General features: G+C 34.6%; 1 protein-coding gene across 1 annotated transcript; it reads right to left on the bottom strand.

Annotated features, from left to right (window-relative positions):
* Nucleotides 1–5460: 5460 nt before the first annotated feature.
* LOC145695023 (uncharacterized) lies at nt 5461–19566 on the bottom strand. The gene is made up of 3 exons (XM_081771852.1): nt 19479–19566; nt 8322–9030; nt 5461–5694 (listed from the first exon to the last, which is right to left on the bottom strand). The coding sequence occupies exons 1-2, from the start codon at nt 19491–19493 to the stop codon at nt 8368–8370; spliced, it is 678 nt and encodes a 225-aa protein (XP_081627978.1). The 5' UTR covers nt 19494–19566; the 3' UTR covers nt 5461–5694; nt 8322–8367.
* Between the last annotated feature and the right edge of the window lie 4210 nt (nt 19567–23776).

The following is a 23776-nucleotide window of genomic DNA, read 5'->3' as shown; positions in this document are numbered from 1 at the left end:
GCAATAATAATAATAATAATAATAATAATAATAATAATAATAATAATAATAATAATAATAATAATAATAATAATAATAATAATCTATATCTGTCTATATTTCCAGAGAAGTCTTAATTCTTTATCATCACAGAATACATCATCACCAGAGGTGGATTAACCATTGCGCAAATTAAGCATGTGCTTAGGGCATCAAGGGAAGGAGCACTATATAAATTTTCCATAGCCGAATTTACCATAGCTCATGGGTCATATAGGTAATACTACAAATGCTGCAGCAGGACCAGAATCTACGAAAGTGAGCCCCACATTAAGTGAAAATATTACATGGGTTTATACCTATATATATATATATATATATATATATATATATATATATATAGAGAGAGAGAGAGAGAGAGAGAGAAAGAGAGAGAAAGAGAGAGAGATGAGTTGGAACATTTCTCTTGACACGCACTTGTAACTTTTAAACTAATAGACAAAGAATGCTAAATATTTGTACCATGCAATTTGTACCATACTAGGTTTGATTCGGATGTCCGGATGACACGTTCATTTCCGTTCCTTATTAGTAAGGCCCGGATTTTTATGTAGTACAAAGTACCGAAATATGTACATAAATATGTAACAAAAATCAATGAAATGTGTAAGAAATATGTTAAAAATATGAAAATATGTAAAAATATTTTTTGTGTTTATTTTGTGTCTGTGCTATTTTCTTAGTTAATAAATATACTGTAACATATTTATGTAATAAAAGCTTAACAAGTGTAAATAACTTCTTACAGATAGGTACAAATTTTCAAGAGAAACAAATGAAAATATGTATCAAGAAAGTAAAAAATCACATTATTGAACATATAAACATAACAAAATATTTATTTAAACAAAAGGCACTTACTTTTGGGACGAACAATGAACCACTAAATAATTTTACGCAATGGAAAATCTTTGCCACTAACTTGTCACTGATACGTTCAAATTTTCACTAAGAACAAATAAAATTGTCTCGTGGAGAAATGAAAATCACATTATTGAATATCAAAAGAGAAAAAAATATTTAAGAGAAAGAACGCTTACCTTTGGTACGTTCAAATTTATAACTGCGCGTTTGAAAACTTCACTAGCTTTCGATAGGTACGTTCAAGCTTTAACAAGGAACAAATAGACTTTGTAAACACATTATTGCATATCGAAATAGAAAAAAATCTTCAAAACAAAAAGCGCTTACTCTCCAGACGAAAAATAAACCTCTAAATATTTTATATAATGAACTGCGTATTCAAACACTTTGCGTCACTAACTTGACACAAATACGTCCAAATTGAAAGAAAGAAAAAAAAGGAATGAAATTGTCTAGTAGGGAAATGAAAGTCACTGTATTGAATATCGAAATAGAAAAAAAATATATTATTTAAAATAACGAGCGCTTACTTTCGGAGCGCCATGAACCACTAAGTATTTTATATGATGGTATTCGAAAAATTCACTAACTTGCCACAGATACTTCAAGCTTTCACTAGTAACAAATGAAATTGTCTCACAGAAAAACGAAAACCACATTATTGTATATGATGAAAAAAAATCTTAGAATAAAATCGCTTACTTTGCTGATGCACAATGAACCACTACATACTTTTCCAGGTATTCAGGAGTTAAAAAGGGAGTCGTTGGTCAGTTAGGATCCTTTTATAGGCTGAGAGGCGCGAACTTCAACAAATGACATTTTCCAGGGCTGATTTCCTCAGGGACCTTCGTTTCTTCTCCATCCAATATCCTACATGCAGTCCTCAATGTTAGGTATCCTGGATTCCTCTTCAAAACTGACTGGAACTTCCGGGCAGTGTTCGCACCTGTTTCTTCCTGCACAATGTTGAGTTTCTTCTCCATATCATCCATTGTTGTCATTGCTTCTTTCAAAGTAAGTCCTCAAGTTTCTAGTTTCTCGATAACGTTTGCAATCCACCCGAAATTATTTGCAATGTACGCTAGTGAACATTGAACAACATGATTTTTGAACACTGAGAATCACGCACTGCTGCACTGGACTCTGCAGGAAATGTGGTGACAACTGACTTTACAGCATCAAAATTTTCATTGTAGAAGTTAACAGCCTGTATCCAGGTGCCCCACCGTGTCAGTACAGGTTGTGGTGGTAGCGACACATTTGGTAAAATTGTTGTAGCACTGCACACGACCAGGGGCTTTCCCAAAAGCTTTCTTAGTAGAAGACACAAGCTCATTGATTTTAGGGAAATTGATCCGCACTTCCTCTGCTACACGATGTAATCCATGAACCAAACAGCACATATGAATGAGGTTTAGGTAGAACACTTTAAGCGCATCGGCAGCTCTTAACATGTACGCCGCAGCATCAGAACACATCAGAAGCACTTTTTCTGCAGCAACACTTTCTGGCCACAACACTCTCAGTCCATCATTTACGAAACATGCAACTGTGGAATGGTTTGTTTTGTCAAAATTTTTGAACAGATCAGAAATGGTCGTGATGGAGAATCAGGGTCAAGCTTTCCTACCACCAGATTGGCAGCGAAACGTCCTAATACGTCTGTAGTTTCATCCACCGCAAATCATGCGAATCACCAGTTTCAGAATGTGTTTCTTGCAATATTTTCCCAAAAAGGACGCGAACTGTGGGACTTGCAATTTGTACCACGGCATGTCTGCTGCTATGAACGCATTGGCAAGGTCTTTGTAAAATTCACTGCTGTTTTCAGATGCTGGTTTTGTTTGGGTTAAAAGTTTTTGCTTTGCGGCACGCTGTAACACCATGTTTTTCATGTGAATAGCTGTTTTTATGTGCTGATCCAGTTGCGATTTCATTGAACAGCCCACTTTCTTATCGCATACTTGACAAAAACAATTTTACCGTCTGTGGTATAAGCGTCATCCATAGCTATCCACGAATTCAATTTTGACGCTAAAGAGTAAGCCATCATTGAAAACAAGAAACTGACTCGGTCACAAGCGTGCACACTAACAAACCGGTCGCGAAATTGAATCCTTTTTTCCTTTGTTTGAAGGAAGAAGTGGCGGAGTAGCCATCGAGTCATACAAAAGCGATTTTTTATTCGATTTAAGAAACAAATGATAAAGCCTAGCCGCTCCAATCACCTCCCTCTCGCCACCATCCGTAGAGGTTGCACATACAAGAAAAGGTGAAAAAGCCAGCCCACTGTGTGCGTTTTAGTTTGTTTTGTCGGTACACATCCGAGTGACGTCCGCTTGCAAATGCGATAAGCACAAAAATCCTTATATTGTTTCTTTCTTTATATATAAAAAACAGATTTTTTTCTTTCTTTTTTTCAGGATTGTAAGCGATAACTGACGACGTTTCATTGCATATTGTAGAGTGTACGATTTGTTTTAACCCCAGCTTTACCCGCAATGCAAATCGGTTGAACAAAGTGAGAGAAAAATACAGATAAATAAAGTACTTTTTGAGTTATTTTTCTATATATAGGCCTATTTTTATTTGCATATTATTTAAAGAAAATTAGCGAAAAGGAGCAAGGAATCTGAATTTATGTAAAATATGTACAGTAGACGAAAAATATGTAACAGACTTCAAAATATGTAAAAATATGTAACGTGATTTTGGTTTATATGGCTCCTTACTTCGTACTTTGCGAACATTTCATATTTTCACCAGCGTACATACAAAGGAAAAAATATGTGAAAACATAAAAATCCGAGCCTTACTTATTAGATACATATCACATCCAATTATGTAGATTGTTTTGAATATACATAGATATCGTAATGTCATTTGCAACAATTTGATATCTCAAAACGTTCCGGAGATATGAAAAAATGCTTAAAATTGCTATATGCTTAAAATTCCAAACTCTCCAATGCAAGATCAAGACCACTCGTATATTGGTCTTCCAGTTGCTTATCATTAATTCACCTAAGTAAGGTCATTGTTATGTAGTTATCTATGCTAGTAGGGAAGAAGTTTCTAGCTTTGCAAAATAGCCAGTTATTCCGATGTTAATATTTACATTAGTGTTTCTTTCAGAAACAATGTTCCGGGGGACACACTTAGTATTCCGGGGAGGCACTACTGATACTATTCTATTTATCATTATATTATAGAAATATTATTTTGGTTTGCTCCGGAGGGCATTCTCAGAGCTCCGGGGGCCAGTGCTCCCGAAAAAACAGGTCTGGAAGAAACACTGATTTACATTATCTTTTAACATTTAATGGAAAGCAGGGTTAGAAACATCGATTGATTCATAGAAAGGCTGGTCTTTGCTTCAGAATACTGTAGAAGTTTATACAAGAACGTACTAGTACACTACAGCTAGAAACGAGATTTTGCGGCACATTTGTTTGTTGAACACCAAATAACTTTATGAGAAAAGGGCAATCCTGTTAAAAACTGGACGTCTTGTTCCCTAGTCTCTCTTCTATAGGAATTATCAAATTTTCATGAGACTTCAGTAAAAATTATTCGATTTTGATGCAATTTTCTTTGACATTTTTCCATCGTTCCACTACCTGGATGACTGGTAGATATTTTAAAATTGCGGGGTGAATAATACACTCACTCCTTCTATCTTCATCAACTTCCCAATCATCCAACTAGTGGTGATAATCAGGAAGTTGGCCAAAATCTAGGGTATGACTTTACTCTGATCTGTAATTTTAAAGATTTTTTCCAGTATGAACTTAGTAGAGGTTCTGCGATTTTCATGTAGTATAATCTGAAGAACATATAATATTTTTTGGGATTGTAATTAAACTCAAAGGTGGTGAGTTCGCTTATCTTGAAAAAAATGCTTATAATGCTTATAATTAGAAATATAATGCAAATATAATGCTTATAATTAGAAATAATCAGATTTTTGTCAATCAAAATGTGTTTTCTTGGAGGTTACTCAATTCAGCCTCTTTATTTGGGATAATTTGATGTGTCAAGAGTAATTAGTCTCTCTGCTCCAACTTTAACAAGAAGAAGAACTTAAAAGAGTCAGCTTTCATGAAAATGGACTGAGTATCATTACTGTACTAAGTAGTTGGTAATAAAATTTTTCAGGGATAAGATGTCAAACATCTTCATATTAAAAATAGAATCTTTCGCTTGCTTGGACAATGTACGATACCACTACTTATTTACGATATTTCTGGAATGTAATTGTACATTTTGGCCAATTCTATTTTTTGGCATATAAACTTTGGAAGGAAATTTTAAAAGAGTGTTGGTAACACCGAATTGTGTATGAGACGATATTGTTTATTACCTACGTAAATGTCCCATGACAAAAATTTCTGTTTGATTACTTACACACATTTTAAGATATAGCAATTTTTACCATTCTCTGGCATTATTAAAGTAAATTTTTATCGAAATAATTCTGTAATTTTTAATTATTACCAGCTGCAACTTTAGAAAGAATAACACCTTCAATATATGTACTAAATCCGCTTCTCAAATTTACTAAATTCCTTTTACAGTTGGGAATCATTCCTTGTGACTTTCATGGTTTAAATTTTCTATGTACAGAATAATAGACACCACTTAATAAAAATTCATCAAAAAAATATTTATTTTAACAAAAAATAACATTTAATTGGCTTAATAAAAAATAACAGAAAATAACAGTAACAGCTTATCAATATTTTTCGTCGGTTTTGGTACCAGATAGAATCCGTAGGCTCTCAATACCTGAAAAAAAGCGAGAAAAAAATACGTTAAGACAAGTATGATTTGAAGTTTCCTATTGTAAAACACATTTCATTATTGCCGAAATGGTTAAACTATTAGTTAATAGATCACACTGTTGATTTTAATTTAATTTATTTTTTATTTTTTTTTCCTTTTGTACAAGTAACTTTTTATTGTATCTATTTATTTTCGATTATTGGTGAACAAATTATTTATATTTAAGCACTATTCCTCAAAGCATAAGAATAAAATATTAAGTTATAATGCACAGTTAAACTTTTAGAGAAACATCAAAATTAACATATTTAAACCAGCAAACAGTAAAAATTAAACATAATTTTGGTACTATATAAACCGACAATTGTAGAAACGAAGGATAACACATGATGATTAATAAGTGTTTCAGTCCTCTATACTTAGATTTTGCCATAATCCCAGTCACACAATAATAAACAAAAATATCATTTTATACTGTATATGTCTTTGAAGTAGCAATTATTAACATTCAGAAAATGTTTATATTTATTTTAGATAAAAAATTTCATCTAGCTTGGGTGAAGATGGGAAGGAATTTAATATGCTAATGGCATTGCCTCTTTGTATGGCTAGGCTTATCCTTTGTGTCAAAAAGTAACAACTTCTAGGATCTCCTGATTTATTAATTAATTTTGATCCTAATTCCTTTAAAAACATTCTGGCTTCTTTGCTAAAAACACCCATTGTTTCCGTGGCAAACGCAATAAAAATGTGATCTTCTTTAAGTTTTGAATATTTAGAATGCTTCCGCATACACGCTGTCTCTGCTGCACTTCCCGCTTCTTCACTAGTTGACGTTAAGTAAGATGGGGCAAAAGTATCTACACATGTTACATCCCATACTAGACATTGACCCCTTTTCCAAGGTGTCAAAGTAATTCCATCTGGCCGCTTATTGTCATTCCGATACATTCCTGGTGGCTCTAAAATGTTAGGACAGTCTATACTGGTGAGGGTTCGTTTTATTATTTGATTTAATTCACTGTGACGTGAAATTCTCCCTCCACTTTTGATGCAACTTAATGCGTGTAAGCCTTTCTCATCCATCCGACTTTGACACGCACATGTGAATTCATAGCAAATACTAAGTCCTAGGCGTAAAGCTACACATATTTGAAAAATATTTGTTTCTAAAAATGTTCCGATGTTTTTAGAGGGTGTGGCTTGCAACCATGCTCCAGACTCTTTTTGACGTAGTGCTTTGAGGCGAGCTGAATCAATTTATTGTTTATATTATTAACTAAAAATTTTAAAATTTGCCTCAAGCTTCTCGAGATATTGTAGCTATTTAAGAGAAAGATGAAGATGGAATTTTAAGAATTACATCACTTCAATAACAAAATATTTGTTTAAAGTTCTCAAAATTCTATATTTTGCAATATTTTGCTTTTCATGAATAAATTTTACCCTAGCTTGTGTTATGATTGCGATTTATTAGAATGATTTTTAGATTCCTGCTTACAATTAAATAGTTTAGGATAGTCATATCGTTTTTTGTGTACTTGTAGTTATACAAGACTCTGAGAATAGTGGTGTATTTATGATTTTGTTTCGGGAAGGACTTTATTCCTGGAAATGTGAAAATTCTGCAAGATATTTCATTTACTTCAATATAGTAAATAAAATTTGGGGGGCTTAAGCCCGGAAGCCTCCCTTAAATACGCCACTGCCTTTCGTGTTTGGCGGAAGGTAATTCTATTCATGAAAACGAGAAAATTCAAGATATGGCCGATCAGGAAGTTATGAATATGTGCAAAGGTTTATATTTTTAAAAAAAAATGATACTAAGGTGATGGATTACTAAATAGGGGATTAGTTTCCCAGCATGCACCGCTGGTTAGTTAAAGTAGAGCTTTCTTTAGAATTTTCTATATCACTTATTCATACTTCTGGCATATATCTTAAAATTAAATTTTGTACACTTTGCCAGGCTCATATATCAGACAACTGTCAGAAAAGACTCAGAAAATATATTCAGAAACACCTCTGTATAAACAGATACTTCTCATGGTAGCAGTGTCATTTCAGGTTTTGCTTAATGGGAAGGAAGCCAATCCGAAATGAGTAGAATTTCACATTTCTACATTACTATGCTGTTTAAATACATATCCTAAACTCAGGATGGGTAATTGACCCTCTGTATAGCCCCAAATGACGTCACTTTTCTCAAGGAATATGCTTATAATGTTTGTGTAATCTATGCATTTTTATTTTCTTTTTATATACATTTATCAATCTAAACAAGAAACGGGTTTTTATCTCCTGATTTTATGGTCCTGTGTTACTTCATTCTGGCTATAAGTTCGATTCCCTGTGGGAGCTCATGTGGTTTGGATCCCATTTTAAGCTATAGGTCCACGTATCATTTATTATCGCTCCTGAAAGGGACACTAAACTCAATATCAAACCAAACCTTCTGGCTATAAGGCCCTGGGAATGTGTCAGTGCAAGGGTAAGTAGCAGAAAGCATAATTAACCCTAAAACTTCATATTCATGTAAATATCTGTTCATCAGCAAATAATAAATTTACAAACAAAATTTTCTATTACTATTATTATTATTTTCTGGCACAATGACTGGTTAAACTTACCTATGTAGAAAGACTAGAAACATTTACGAAATTAATTTTTGTATTTTCAGTGATAACCACCACCGTAGTAGCCTCCACGCTTCCAGCCTCCATGACTGATTTTAAATTTGGGAACGAACACTTTAATCGTTTTGTAAACTGGAACATGGACAGGATATGGTTTGGGCACTGGAACTGGATATGGTTTCTCAACGGTTACAGGGTATGGCTTTTCAACTGGATATGGCACAGGTTTTTCTACAGTAACTGGAATAGGTTTTTCCACTGGGATTTGAATTGGTTTCAGAATAGTGACTGGGTAGGGCTGTGGTACGTGGACTGCGTATGGTTGTGGCACTGGAACTGGCACAGGATGTGGAACTTTAACACCTACTGGATGTGGAACAGGGACTGGTATTGGCTTCTCAATAGGTACCGGAAAAGGCTTTGGAACGGTGATAGTATGAGCTGGTACGACGAAAGATCCTCCATGAGATCCACCGCCTCCTCCAGATCCCCCATAACTGCTGATTGAGCTGCCCCCATAACTACCACCATAGCCTCCGTCATCGTGTCCTCCGCTGCTGATCTCTTCAGATCCTCCGCCTCCCCCATAGCTGCTGTAGCCTATGTCTGACGCTCCTCTTTTCTCTGTCTTCTTGGTACCCACGATGACCTCTTGAGCAGCGCTCAAATTTACTGTTACCAGGATGGACAGAAGTACCGTTTGCTGAAACAAAAATGTTTACAGTTCAAAACATGCAAGTTAGTGCAGATATTTTTCAAATATGTAAAGATCTTTGTACGTGTGTTCCTATGTGACTTTATCACTAGAATATACGTATGTGACTTTATCACTAGAATATACGTATGTGACTTTATCACTAGAATATCTTACACAGGGGTAAAAGTGGATCTGAAAAGGTAGGAGGACGGTAGCTAACTACATGACGTCACTCCGTCCTCCTGCCTATCTTTGCCCATTGTATTTGTTTTAAGAACTGGAAGATGCTGCACATATCTTTTGGAGGTGTTGGATGGCGTCCTCTGCGTTCCCCTCACTTTTACCTCCCCCTGATCTTACATTAAAATTATAACAACGAAATACCAACCAAGCAGTAGTAGATTTCCAACGAGAAATAAATCTAAGATACGCACAAGCTAAAGGTAAATGCTCACACCACAGCTATCAGCACACCAAGTATTTTAATCCTGCCTATGCCAATAGTTTATTATTATTATTATTATTATTATTATTATTATTATTATTATTATTAATGAATGCTTTGAGTAGATCTGTCTCAAATACGCTTTAGATAATAATTCAGTCACAAACGGAAGGATTTCTATGAGTCCACTATGAAAAATATTGATAATGATTCAAGAAACACTTTCACTAAAATAGTTTAAGAACCTCGACAATGATTACATTTGGTTTTTGCCTAAAAGAGCTATTGCCACATGCAGGTATGTACGCAGACACTTATTTTGGGGGAAGTCTAAAGTCAATATCAGGATAAATTATATTACAATTTATATTACAGATAAATCGGAATTTGGAGGGTCCGGACCCCAGAATCCACCCCTGCATATCTACGTCTCTGGTCACGCCTGTGTGAAACTGACATTAAATGCATTAGCTATTCTGGAGGCTATTTTCTTGTGTGAGTGGGTCAGTGATAGAGCGCTCACCTTTGGTGCATGTGATTGCTGGATCAATCTCCAGCTCCACCAATTTTATGGTGGACAAGATCATGTTGGTGGTTTTTGTATGTTCTCTCGTTTTTTCTCACTTTCTCCATTCCATCAATATTTCATTATCAGTCCCTTCTGTTCATCATCTGTCTCCTTTGCCTAAAAGGCATAATCATGGGACGGAAAATTAGAACTAGCATTTGGAATAATTGCTTCCTCTTTTCCCTCTGACAGATTGCTTTCAGTTTTCTGTTTAATTAAATTATTTTGCCTAGAATTTTATTGATTTATATATTTGATGTCCTATGCTCATTTGTATTGCCCTACAACCTAACAGAGACTGATAACCTTGCTCAGAGCTACTTATATTAAGGCAAAATGTACTTAGCTATTTAGGTAGATTTGAGTTTACAGTTCCTTTCGGCAGCTTATATGAGAAAATGTACCTACAGCTTAACGTGGCATCCGAACCACATGAGCTTCTACCGGAAATCGAACCCGGGTCTCCAATGCCAAAGTATAACAAGTTAAGAATCCCTCGCTTCGCTGCAAGTTAGGCTGAAACACATTTAAATATGTGATGAAGTATTGCAACCGTGGCTGCTCTCAGCGGGAGGCATCCCCTGGATTTTCGAATGGTTTTCAGTTCTTAAAAATACAGAAGACATACTCTTTTGCTCTCACATAATATTATACTTAATGCATTTATAATAAATACTATAATTTATTCACTGTATTAATGAGGATAATGTGCGTTAATAGCAGTGTTTATATGATGCATTGTGCGCACGTGTGCATCAAAATTTGTGGATATTCGCGACTATGCTTGTATGTCGGACTTTTGCACCCTTTCTTTGGAATCAGTCTTTTCCCCTTCCCCTTCCCGTTTGGAAAAAAATCTGTATCTCCCGCTTACGAAACTAAAGTTCTAACCTTTCATTTAACCCTTTTAATTTGTATAGCTAGTGTAAGCGTTTATTGTTATTGCATTTATTTATTTATTTATTTATTAGAATCGTACAATATTGTCCAATGCTACTGTGCTAACCTCTACTGGGAACTTTTGGCAATCCCATATGAGTTTGTAATGGACGAAGATGGAGACATTCTCTGTGTTCTTTCGATTTCTCCTACTTTTTGTCTTCACTTGAATTTCTCACCGGTCTTATCTATTTATATAAAACTGAAACTAATGCCATACGTAAACTTTTCAAGTCAAAATGGTTGAACCATTTATTGATAATTTTTAAACGCAGTTTCCACAAGTTGAGCAAATAATTTATTGTAATTGAGATTTCCTTGCAATAAAGCCAATTTTTCATTGTTGTTGCTGGTTACTGCACAAATACATTGACTTTAACTTCCGTACAACTTGCACCAATGTTGTAAGAAAAAAAAAATTGGTCGCCCACTCTGCTCAATTCTTTTAATGTTGCTTTATGCACTGAGAAAAAAAATTGTAGGTGGCATACTTAAAAAGATAGGTTACATGCGTAATTCCTGTAGTTTTTGGACTTAACGTACACCAGACGTATAACTGAAAACGCATGTTTTATAATACTTTCTGTATAAGTGTTCCATCTATACGTACTTTCTGTATGAAACAATGTAGGCGGTCAGGATCTCACATACAAATGGACGTATATAGCATATAGCTGACGAAGGTAACATAAGTATATACATGTGATATACGGAAAACTGTTAGATGTCATACATCCTGCAACGGCATGATGTAACATCAAACGGCAGTGAATATGTATCATACGGATAACGTATGCTCCGTATTGATTTCTATAGTAAGCAAGAGGATACCGTATATTTGTACAATATACCGCTGTCCGGAGAACGGATTTTTCTCAGTGTGGCTCTAAAATTTACAAATTAACCTTTTATTTCGCCTTATTTTTTTTTTTTTATTTTTATTTTGGATTTTTCGCAATTGGCAGTTGAATCGAGATTTGTTAAATGGACACCAGTCCACAGAATATAACTTTCGGAAAATTACAAAGGAACGTCCCCTTAATAAAAATCACAGCCTCATAGTTTGGTTGCTAATATAGATATACCGGTACAAAATGCCAGTTATACAAAATGCCTACCTACTCTAATACAGCCATTCTCATAACCCGTTTCAGTAGCCCTAGGAAAGTAATTTTGAAAATGTTTTTTTTAAAAAAATGAATGCTCCATAAAATTGGATTGATGCCCTTTTAACAGAACTCGATTTAATAAGAATTTCATTCCATCAATTCATCCCAGCGAAGCTCGTTGATTGAAACTTATAGAGTTTACTTTATAAATCATTAGCGTGAGGCTTTGATTTTAAAAAAATAAAAGTCATTCCTAATTGTTTTGCAACACAATTTGATGATAGTGTTAAGAGAATTACTCAACATCTTTCATCCAAGCAAGCTTGATACATATAACATTCAACCACCCAAACAGCCGGTGAACAACAAAAGGTCGTACCTTTTTGGATGTTCACTATTGTCCTGAACCAACAAGAAATTTTTTACAAGACTATTTATGTTCTCGTGAGAATAAGATCACAAAACGCGCAGTCTTTCTTCATAGTTTTTCAAACATTTTTATTTTCCTTATGAGTTGCAAAACTTTTTCATTTCCATTTTAGTTATTGGTGTTAAAACTGATACTCTTGAACGTGTGTAATCTGAACTAAATCTCCATGGTGCTACAATGCACCGTTAACTGAATGAAAAATGTTCAACCCATTTTTTATCATCACTGTCTTTTTTAAAAAAAATCAGATTGCTTTTCAGTTACTGCAGGATGCTGGGTAGAAACGAAGGAAACCTATTTGAATTGAAACCGTACGAAAACGCAGGTCTTCCTGCAGGTCTGGTGACTAGCACGTTGGGGCAGATGATACTTGGTAAGCGAATAGTGACAAAACAATTGATGGGACGAAGGACCTCATATTCTGCTACTGATCCATTAAGGAACACTAAAACATAAACCATCATTTAAAAAAAGTTAGCTCAGAGGAACAATTCAGTTCACTTTCTCCTCAATAAAATCCCAATTTATGCAGAACATTAATTACCTTGGTTGAATTGGAGTTCCGTGTCTCTATCAATACCTAGAATATATGAGATATGAACTAAAACTTAACCAGAACCACTTCAGCTCCCATCAGAGATCAAACCCTAGTCTTCCCATATTGAATGCGAATAAGACAACCATATCCAAAAAGTGAGATGATGGATTGATCTTTATTTACGCCCTTTATCAGGCAGTGACGCTATATAGAATAAGTCTGGGGCCGCGGTGGCTCAGTAGTACAGCGTTCACCTCTGGTTCATGGAGTCCCGGATTCAAACTCTGCTCACGCCAAGTGAACTTGGTGGTAGACAAACACCGTGTGCGTGGGTTTCCTCGGGATTCATCCGTTTCCTCCTGTTTTCTTTATTCCATCATTTCATTCATTTAACATCATCACCGTCTCCTTTAGCCTAGCCGGCATAACCTGGGACGTAAAACTCAAAGATTTCATTTCACTTGTTTATATAGGATAAGACCCACAATTAAAAAGTAGGACATACTTCACTGTACTGCGTTTAGAGCTCTCCCACCGGGAAACGAACCCGTGACCTCGTGCATCACAAGCACACACGTTAGCCGTTGGTCTAGTGTTGCCCAGGAGATAATAATTTTGTCAAGTCCCTTGAGTAACATTACATTTCCAGTAACTCGTAGATCTCAAACATGGCTCAGTGTTACATGATTCATGGTACACAAACTATACACTGATTAACTGATTGTACGAACATAATGGAAAGCATTTATCGATGTTTTAAAGATTCGCAAGTCATTACACGATATACTCCAATAATAAATATTACTTGAATATTGGTTATATGTCACTAACCTTCGTGGAACTCTATGACGCGGAGGGATTCTGATAACTTCTAGATGAAGGTATCAAATAAATTATGTACATAAATTTATGAAACGTAAACAAGAAAACTTTCGAGACGAGAAGAGACTGAGATAAGATGAGATTTCTGCAAGATTTACGAGACGAGGAAAGTAATTCTATTTTTCATCTCATCTCGCCTTGTGGGCAATACTTCCCTGGACTTCCTAACTTGTGAAACTTATAAAAGAAAGGTCTCAATACTTTTTTTTTTTTTTTCTGGGGAGGACAGTTCAACCTTTTCAATTTACTTTGAACGGTATTTGCATGTGAAATAAGTTAATCAATATTACAGTCTAGTTAATATACTTTAATTACTATCGCCCTTCTCGATGGGCTACTGCCCTGCGTACTTTTGCTCCATGAAATCTCGAACTCAACTCCCAATTGGAGTGGATTGAATGTACTACACTTTAATAGTAAATATTGTTCTATATAACCTCACTGCTGACAAAGATGTAGTACAGGGGTAGAGCACTTATCTTTGATGTGTGCGGTCCTTGATTCGATTCCTGGTGAAGCAAATTTGTGGTGGACAACATCGTGTCTGTGGGATTTCTCAGGTGCTCCCGTTTGTTCCTACTTTCTCATTCTACCAGTTCTTCTATTATCATTCACGTGCCTAAACCATCGTCTCCCTTAGCCTAAAGGGCCTTAGGGTGGGACGTTAAATTGAAAGCTTTTATTTTTATTTCAAATCATTACAATTCAATGAATTACTGTCGATGATTACTAAGATCAATATTAATAGGTATTTAAGAGTTTATGGTTTTTATTCCGAGTTCTCCAGCTTTTGACTTCCCTCATTCCTCCATTTCGTTCTTTACCATAATTTATTTCCCTATTCTCTGAACACAATCGTTGGACTTTAAAAAAAAAATATATATATATATATATATATATATATATATATATATATATATATATATATATATATATATTTGAATATCTGCAAATTATTATTCGAAAAACTGGGATTAGCATTAGGGACTAGATTAATGGGCTTTCGTCATCTATGGCCAAGTTAGCCCGTCACGTATGAGGAGGGATGACGTCCCTCGGCGATTACACTATCCGAGAAAAAGGGAAGAAAGAAAGGATCGGGAAAGAAGGATGCGATCTGGGATCTTTATGATAGGTACCGTCCCGACATTTGCCTGGTGTGAATGAGAAAAACCTCACTCAGGATGGGTGGACTGGAAAAGCTTTTACATTCTTTCGAGCGAGTGTCCCCACCGGCAATCGAAACCAGGACTGCTTGCACAGAAGATGAGAGCGTTAGCGACTACGCTAAGCAGGACCGCTTAAATTCGCACCTGCTTCATCCACTCTTAATTTTAAAATTTAGATATCTTATTTAAGCTTCTGCCTCAATCCTCCCCCTTCTCCCCCAAAGAAAACGGAGTGCACACAATGTAAACATTCTATCGACTAAGTTCGATGCTAATTTTAAGTGTTAGTTATTTAAATTAACTAAGGCTATTGTGGCAAGAAATGTTTTACAATTTGTTCTTGGAATGATAATGATCTTTACTATATGAGATGATCCAAAGATTAAATTTCCTTTACATTTGGCCTTTCCTTTCAAGTTATTATATTGCTTTCACTATTGATTGATCTACCTCGGCATCTATGTAATTGCAAAGACAATGAATATAATGTTATTTATTTTAAATAGTAGTGGGAGCTACTTAATTGTTTTTTTTGGGAAAATGTCGGTCATTCATGATTGTTGATCTTAATCTTAATTGTGTCATTCGAAATTTTTAATCTCAGTTCATTGTCCACAGTTTATATTTATGGCCGATCATGCCAAGAGTAAAAGTCTTCTTAAAACAATGGACAAATGCTGATGCATCTCAACATTCTCCGAGTCTTTCTATGTACATAATTGCTAGTGAAGCGTTTTGAAATATACTGGTCATTGCTTTAGTCAGAACAAAATATACGTAGTTGTACGGGAACTCAGATTTGATACAGAAAATCTGTTGAGAAAAGACACAGAAGTATTCTTTTTCCTACAATACTTGTATGTCTCCTGACTGCACTGTTTTATACGAACGGTGGCTCAGAGATAGGTCACTCATCTCTGGTGTGAGAGGACCCTGATTCGATCCCAAGCCATGTAAGCTTCTGGTGGAGAACATCGTATCTGTAAGTTCTCTTAGGGTTTCCCCGTTCCCTACTGCATTCTCATTCCACCAATTTTCATAATCGTCATTAATTATTAGTTATCTTTAGCCTAAAGGGCAAACTATTAAGACAAGTGATAAGATTCTACTGCCGCCAACAGATGGCAAGACGTGCATCCAATGTATTTTGTAGGGTATTGAATCAACTTAAAAGAGGAAAAACAAACCGAATCAATAATTATATAATAATCGTTGCTTTTTTGTGCTTAATACACGAGCCCGGCCCTGGAGCAAAATCAGTGAGCACACGAGTCCATGTGAGCACAAGTTTCATAAGTGGATAGCATGAACGCCCGCCAAAATTAGGCTAGTGGGCCGAAGCATATACAAATATTATTCAGGATAGCGAGTCTTAAAGGGTGCTAGTCTGAGCTAACTTTAGCTTCATTAAGGTTAGTGAATCTGTTCCCAAGTGGGCCCCATTGAGATTTTGTGATCTGCTTTTTTTTCTTTTCTTTCTTTCTTATTATTGGACGAAAGCGATTATGTATTTCAAAAATTTATCAAAAGTTTAGACTTTTTTTCTTACTACTAATAATGTAGATTCTTCAAGCCTAGTTTTAAGAATTGAAGCCGTTTTCTGATTCTTGGACTGCTTCCTTCAAATCTTACATTCAGCTTTGTGCATTTGTAGATTGAATTAATATGATGGTACTCATTCACGACAATTTATTTACCTAAGGGGGCGCAAGGCTCGAAAAGGTAAGAACCACTTCCATAACACACATCTGGAGTTTAGCCCCATTAGGAACATTTTAAACTCATACCACTTACTAATATTGAAACAAGGCCCTTTAAAAGAGTTTTTGTTTCTAATCCATAACGTAAACTCGAAGAAAAAAATGTAGAATGTGCCATAAAGATTCTACCGGTGCTATTTTATTGCCTAGCAGTACAAAGGCTTAATTATTCGAAATTACTGAAGAGATAATAGGGTATCTGATCTGATATGTCTTACAAATAACCTAATTAAAATTACATGAAATTTAGATTGCCATCTTCTGTTATAATTTTAAGTTTTTCAAAAATTCTTATTGATTTTGATCCCATTTAAATTAAGAAGTTGTTCGTTGACTGTCAAATCTATGATTTTGCCATATAAGGCCTCGAAATGAAGTTTCTTAACATTAAGTTAACATTAAGAAAATACTGACCATTTTTTTAATATATTTTTTTCACGATTACAAAGTATTATAGAATAGTAATGAAATTTCATGTCATTGCGTCCCATTATTAAGCTAAAAGAGAAGGGTGATTAATGAAATGAATGAATATGAAATAATTGGTGGAATGGAAATGTGAGAGAACCCATAGATACGATATTGTCCATCACAAATTCGTGTGGCCGGGGGCCGAACTACGGACTTCTCATATCAGAGGTGAGCGCTCTACTACTGAGCTACCATGTCCCGAAAGTCAACGTAAAGATGCTGTTTTTCACCTGAACTTAGATTTGAGTCTGCGACCTTTCAGACTAAGGATTAATACTTGATTATTGAGTCAGAATATTCTCCCACTCACATAAAGCTGTTCGATGAATTTTTTTTTTTTTGTGTATTTTCATATAGACCCTACTTTTTGATAACCAAAAATAATATTTAAAATTTTACGTTATACTTGTAAGCCTATGTTAACTTACCAAAGCGCTGAAGGGGCTGTGGTAGCTCAGTGGTAGAACGTTCCCCTCTGGTGCATGAGATTCTTGGTTCGATCCCAGTTCGCGGCCAAGTGAGCTTTCTGGTGGACAAACATCTTGTGTGTGGGTTTTCTCGGGGCTCTCCCGTTTCTCCCACTTTCTTCATCCCACTCTTCCATTCATTTCTCACCATTTGCATCCCACTCTTTTAGCCTAGCAGGCATAACCGTCGGACTTAAAACAAAGATTTCATTTCATTTTTCAAAACGCTGCAATTTTTAAAATAACTATAAAATGTTTGAATAAGTTCTTAATTTTTGAGAAGTAAATCATCAAACAGCGCGGTTAACTTTATACCTAGGTAAAGAGCATTGTTGAGTAAGGGAAAATGCCTTACTAAGAATTCCTTACCAATTAAATAAATTTATTTATTCCACATAGATTTTGTTTACGGAAAAAGCAATAATTAAAACATTCTGTTTTGTCACTGCAATGCTATGATGAACAGATAGTGCGGCGCTTCTTGCTCCCCTTTACTTATCCTAATTTTAAATCATAGCACTGCATTATCTCCACTTTAGGCTTGACTCGAAGAGTAAAATTATTCACCTAGCTAACCTTTAAAATTTGTGAAAAAATTATCTTTGCGATAGCATATCAAATACCGTTCAATTTTAAACTCTCTCTTCTATTAACTTTTTACTTAATTTCTATTATGATCTTATTTCTTTGTGCGTTAATTCTTTTACTTTTCTAATTATGAGTGTTTTAGCTTGATTTTACTTTGTTAACTTTAACGTAAATTCTATTGCTAGTCTTAGCTAATATACTGTTCTCGTGTTTTAAAAAAATGTTAAATTTTAGAGCATAGTTCTAATTTTGGATACTTAACGGTGTTTAGTACTTGCTTCATCTTGAATAAAGATTTATCTCTGTTTTCTTTGAAAGGAACTAGAATTTTAAAGGATTTGATTTTACTTATATCTTCTTCAAATCTTTTTTTTAAATGTTTCTCACTTTCTGAAAATTATATAGAAATTTTAATATTTCTTATCAAATTAAAGTAAATTTATATGGTATCAATTTGAAAGAAAAATAAAGGAAGACTTAACCAGACTTTAAGAAAAAAAACCGTAAAATTATCATAACATTTCTGCTCGTTTTGAAGAAAACAGAAAAATAAATAATTCTGCATGCAAATCGATAGGTTAACAAATGAATGCCTAACTAATAAAACTAAACTACGAGGAGACAAGAGCCTTTTAGCAGGCTTGTCGAATTCTTGCCTTTGGGGCAATGTGTGGTCAGCACATAGGCTTTGGAGGGTAGCAAGATTGTCCACCGTGCAATAGTTTCATGTTTTTCTTTAGTATATTAGTATACAATTTATTAAAGAAACATATCTTCCTCAAACTCAGGGGGGCAATTACCTCTCTGTCCTCCCCAGTATTCCCATGACGCCCTCGCTCTCAACTGGGGTTTGCTATTTCTTTCTTTCAGGTGGCTCCCCGATTGCCTTCACAGTGCTAGGTGATCGCTGCTTCTGCTGAGTACGAAATGGTCACTCATCTTTTTTCCGCCTACTATTTCACTTACGAGAAGTGATATTTCAGTGCGAAGATACTCAACTTTTAAAGCGTAAGTACATTTTGTTTCAAACTTGTTATTTACAATAGAACTTACCAAGAGCATTTGGTATTGGAAATTGCAATACTTACCATTGTGGTCTTCATTTCTTCGTGTGATTTTGGTTGTGGTGTTCTCAGAAGAGAAGGCTGCTGTGGACTGCACGATGATGTCAGGGAAGAATCCCTTATTATACTGCATGACCTAAGATGCTGGACTTTCTCCAGAAACTACCACACCCTTTCTTTGTCTCTTAGGCTCCTAACAGAAAAAAAAAACTAATAATAACAAAGAAAATCCTTTCCCTTTCCTTTCGAGCAGATGAGCGAAAAAGAGTCATCAGGAAAATCTGTCTCAAGTGCATCATCCTCTCAAGGGTTGCCAGCTGTTACCGTTTTATATTATAATAAAATAATATCCGCGTACTTTCATTGCTTTTTTACTACTTTACTCTTTAGCGGTTGGTCAACTGTATTTTTTTGTGGCTATGCCTTAATGATGACCTTCTTACTTGATTGGTGAATGTAATTCTTTTTAATAATAGCCTAGAACTTGACTCATATTTCATGACCGCATGACAGTGTGTAATAAGTTTGTGTGTGGTCATTTTTCATTTCCGCACCACGGTCTGTGCTTATGCAGAATATTCAACGGATGTTGCATTAAGATAAATGAAATTACAGCAGATATTGCTTCAGGAATTTTATTGTTTATTTTTCCTCCGTTTTTAACTAATGTTAATTTCAAATTTACCTTATCATTTATCATTCTTCTTGATTTTAAACGTGTTTCGAATGTGTTCTTGCTAGATGAATGATTAGATTGCAGCTTAGAGGTAAAGAGCACTTACCTCTGTTTTGAATTGACCCTGGTTCGGTTTCGGAACATATAAAGCTGTGATTGACAATACTATGTCCATGGCCTTCCCATTGGGGATAGTTTCATGCACGAATCTTTGGTGCAAAGGATTCTGGGTTTGATTCCCGGTGGGGAGTCTTAAAAAAATTGAACGCATTACGGTGGTGCTGCAAAGAAATGTTAAACGAATAAATAATCAAACAAACTGTTTGTTGGTTTCCTTGGAATTTTTTACACTACCTTCACTTCACCGATTCTGAGATATCATTAACCTCTATTTATCCATCCCCCAAAGCCTGTAAGGCACACTGTTGAACGTTAGATTTTGATTTTTTTTTTAACTTCATATTAGTTGTTTTCTAAGTTCAGTTTGTGCAGATTTTTTCTCGGTAAGCATAAGAGATTTTTAAGTTTCATATTAGGAGGCTCACAGTTCGATTCTTATTAGGTTCGTACCAGGAAACTGCCTAGTATTTCATTCATCAAGCAAAAATGATTTTTTTTAAAAAAAAATGGCTTTCCTTCTGAAATTGCATTTTCTGAACATGTTTTTTTTTTCCTAACTCGAGTAACATATTAATCATCCTCGCTACTTTGTTTGCTACAGAGCGTGATTTTGTTGCTAATGGTCCCGGATTCGATTCCTGGTGGATCAGCATGGAAACCACTTCAGCAATTCAGATCTAAATTGAAACTGGATATATATTTGGAAAAGTCCTAAAATGGTAGTTTACTGGTGTGCTGAGCAGTCATGAAAATTTTCCGATTCATAAAAACATACTCCATTTATTCCTACATCGTTGTTTAGCCGTGATGTGAAGTGGAAAATTTTCTTCTATATTTTTCTGGAAAATTTTCCGTTCTTAACAAATATCAGTGATCTAGTAACAATTCCTCAGTATTCATAAAATTTATTGAATTCATGTATAGAAATGTTAAAACGTGAAAGATCGTTTAAAGAATCTGAAAATTTTCATGGCTCAGACAATTTTCAATACCATGTGGGAACAAGTGAAACATTTTTTCATGAATCGAAATATTTTGTGTCTTGTATGGAAAAATTGAAGAACTTTTTATGTCGGAAAATTTTCATCATTTTGAAGCAAAAAGTAAAACAACTTTTTGTGAATCGGAAAGTTTTATTGCTCTGTAGAAACAACTGAAAGAAATTTTCATCACGATGTAGAAACAAGTGAAAAAACTTTTCATAATCCGGAGAATTTTGAATATTATGTATACCGATGTTTGGTGGAAAATTTTCTACTATATTTAATTGCACATTCAGCTATAAAATTCAATTGAGTTGCGTTGATTTTGAGGTTAACGTCTCTTTCAGCAGCGAGGCTATATGAGACGTGGACCTACTGATTAACGTGGACTCCGAATCACTTGAGCTCCCGCCGGGAATCAAACCAGGGTCTTCCGCGCCAAAGGCACGTACGCTAACCGCTTAGCCACGAAGGAGCTCTATAAAATTCAATTCCTGTAGAGGAAAGTTAGACAGCAACAAATTATCATTTTCCAATTTGCTTTCGGAAACCAGAAAATTTTCTATTTCAAGTTGGGAAGTAAAAATAATAGTGTTTCTCTCTCTCTCTCTCTCTCTCTCTCTCTCTCTCTCTCTCTCTCTCTCTCTCTCTCTCTCTCTGTGTATGTATGTATGTGTAAAGTACAGGGAACATACATCGAGTTCGTAGAGAAGAAATATCCCATTCCAATATTTAAAATATAACAAGAAATTGAAAAGAAACCTTTGTGAATTTATCAATTTCAAAAACAGAAAATTCCACTACTTTTTCTCATGTTGGCTTCCCTATGTAATGAAATAATTACATAAAAGTTCCTTATGAAGATTATTTTTGTAACAAAAAATAAGAAAAAATGATTTTATTGTGTTTAACACTCGTAAATCATAATTTCAATATTGGAATTTTGTATAATCAACGTCTTAGAGCAGAAATTTGTATTATAAAACTACCATTATTATGTATAAAAAAGTGTTAGAAATATGACGATTTGATAGAACAAGTACATAAGGATAAGAAATATGTTTTTTATTTTGTAAATTAAAATGAAATTACTTGTTGCTTTTAGAATGCAGCACTAATAGTGCAGCATTTTATGTTTCTTTTATTATTTCATTGGAAGAACAACTAGACAAATCAGCTTCCTTATTATTTATATTTCACTTCCTCTTCTGAATGAATATATGAATAAATAAATGTTTATTTCCAGAAAATGGTCAGTATTTGCTTTCATGAGTTACTTAAACTCGAATTTTGGGTAGTCAAAAATTTATAGTAGGCACTTTATATGATATCTACTTATTTATAAATGTTGCAGTATGTAAATCTATAAAAGTAATAAAGTTATGAGAAAACCCTCTTATGCGTATTAAACTGACGAAATGTAATATTGTAAGATCAAAGGTGGATTATGAGGAAGAACGTATTGAAGTTTTTGAGACATTCTTGAAATTAAGAATCATTAGATTTTCACTTCTTGAAACTTTTTAAGACAATATTTATTACCAATATTGTAATATAAAACAACGATAAACAACGATGTAGGAATAAGTGGAGTATGTTTTTATGAATTGAAAAATATTCATGACTCTTAATAAATTGAAATTTTAAATAATAGAATGGGATATTTGTACTCTACGAACTCGAGATGAATGTTCTTTGCACTTTCCATACACACACACACACACACAGAGAGAGAGAGAGAGAGAAGTTGAATTAAGTTGATTTTGAGCTTAACGTCCCTTTCAGCAGCGAGACTATATAAGACGCTACCAACTAATTAACGTGGAATCCGAACTACATGAGCTCCCGCTGGGAATCGAAGCCAGGTCTTCCATGCCAAAGGCGCGTATGCTAACCGCTTAGCAACGAAGGAGCTCGCAGAGGAAGAGAGAGAGAGAAATACTGTGTAAAATTTTACTTCCCAACTTGAAATATTAGAAAATTTTCCGGATACCGAAAGCTAATTGGAAAATTGTAATTTGTTGCTGACTAACTTTCCTCTACAGAAATTCGATTTTGTAGCTCTATGTGCAGTTAAATATAGCAGAAAATTTTCCACCTAACATCACTATATATACCGTAATACACAAAATTCTCCGGATTATGAAAAGTTTTTTTCCACTTGTTTCTACATCGTGATGAAAATTATCCGATTCATGAAAATTCCTTTCAGTTGTTTCTACAGAGCAATAAAACTTTCCAATCCACAAAAAAGTTGTTTTACTTTTTGCTTCAAAATGATGAAAATTTTCAGACTCATAAAAAGTTCTTCAATTTTTCCATATAAGAGAAAATATTTCGATTCATGAAAAATTGTTTCATTTATTTCTACATAATACTGAAAATTGTCTGAGCCATGAAAATTTTCAGATTCTTTAAACGATCTTTCACTTTTTAACATTTCTATGCATGAATTCAATCATTTTTATGATTGCCGAGGAATTGTTACTTGATTACTGATATATTTTTAGAACGGAAAATTTTCCGGAAAAATATAGCGGAAA

Source organism: Thermobia domestica, chromosome 9 (genome assembly GCF_964235325.1).
Source record: "Thermobia domestica chromosome 9, izTheDome1.hap1.1, whole genome shotgun sequence".
Taxonomy (NCBI): domain Eukaryota; kingdom Metazoa; phylum Arthropoda; class Insecta; order Zygentoma; family Lepismatidae; genus Thermobia; species Thermobia domestica.
The sequence above is the reverse complement of the archived record's forward strand: the minus strand, read 5'-3'. Positions and strand labels throughout refer to the sequence as shown.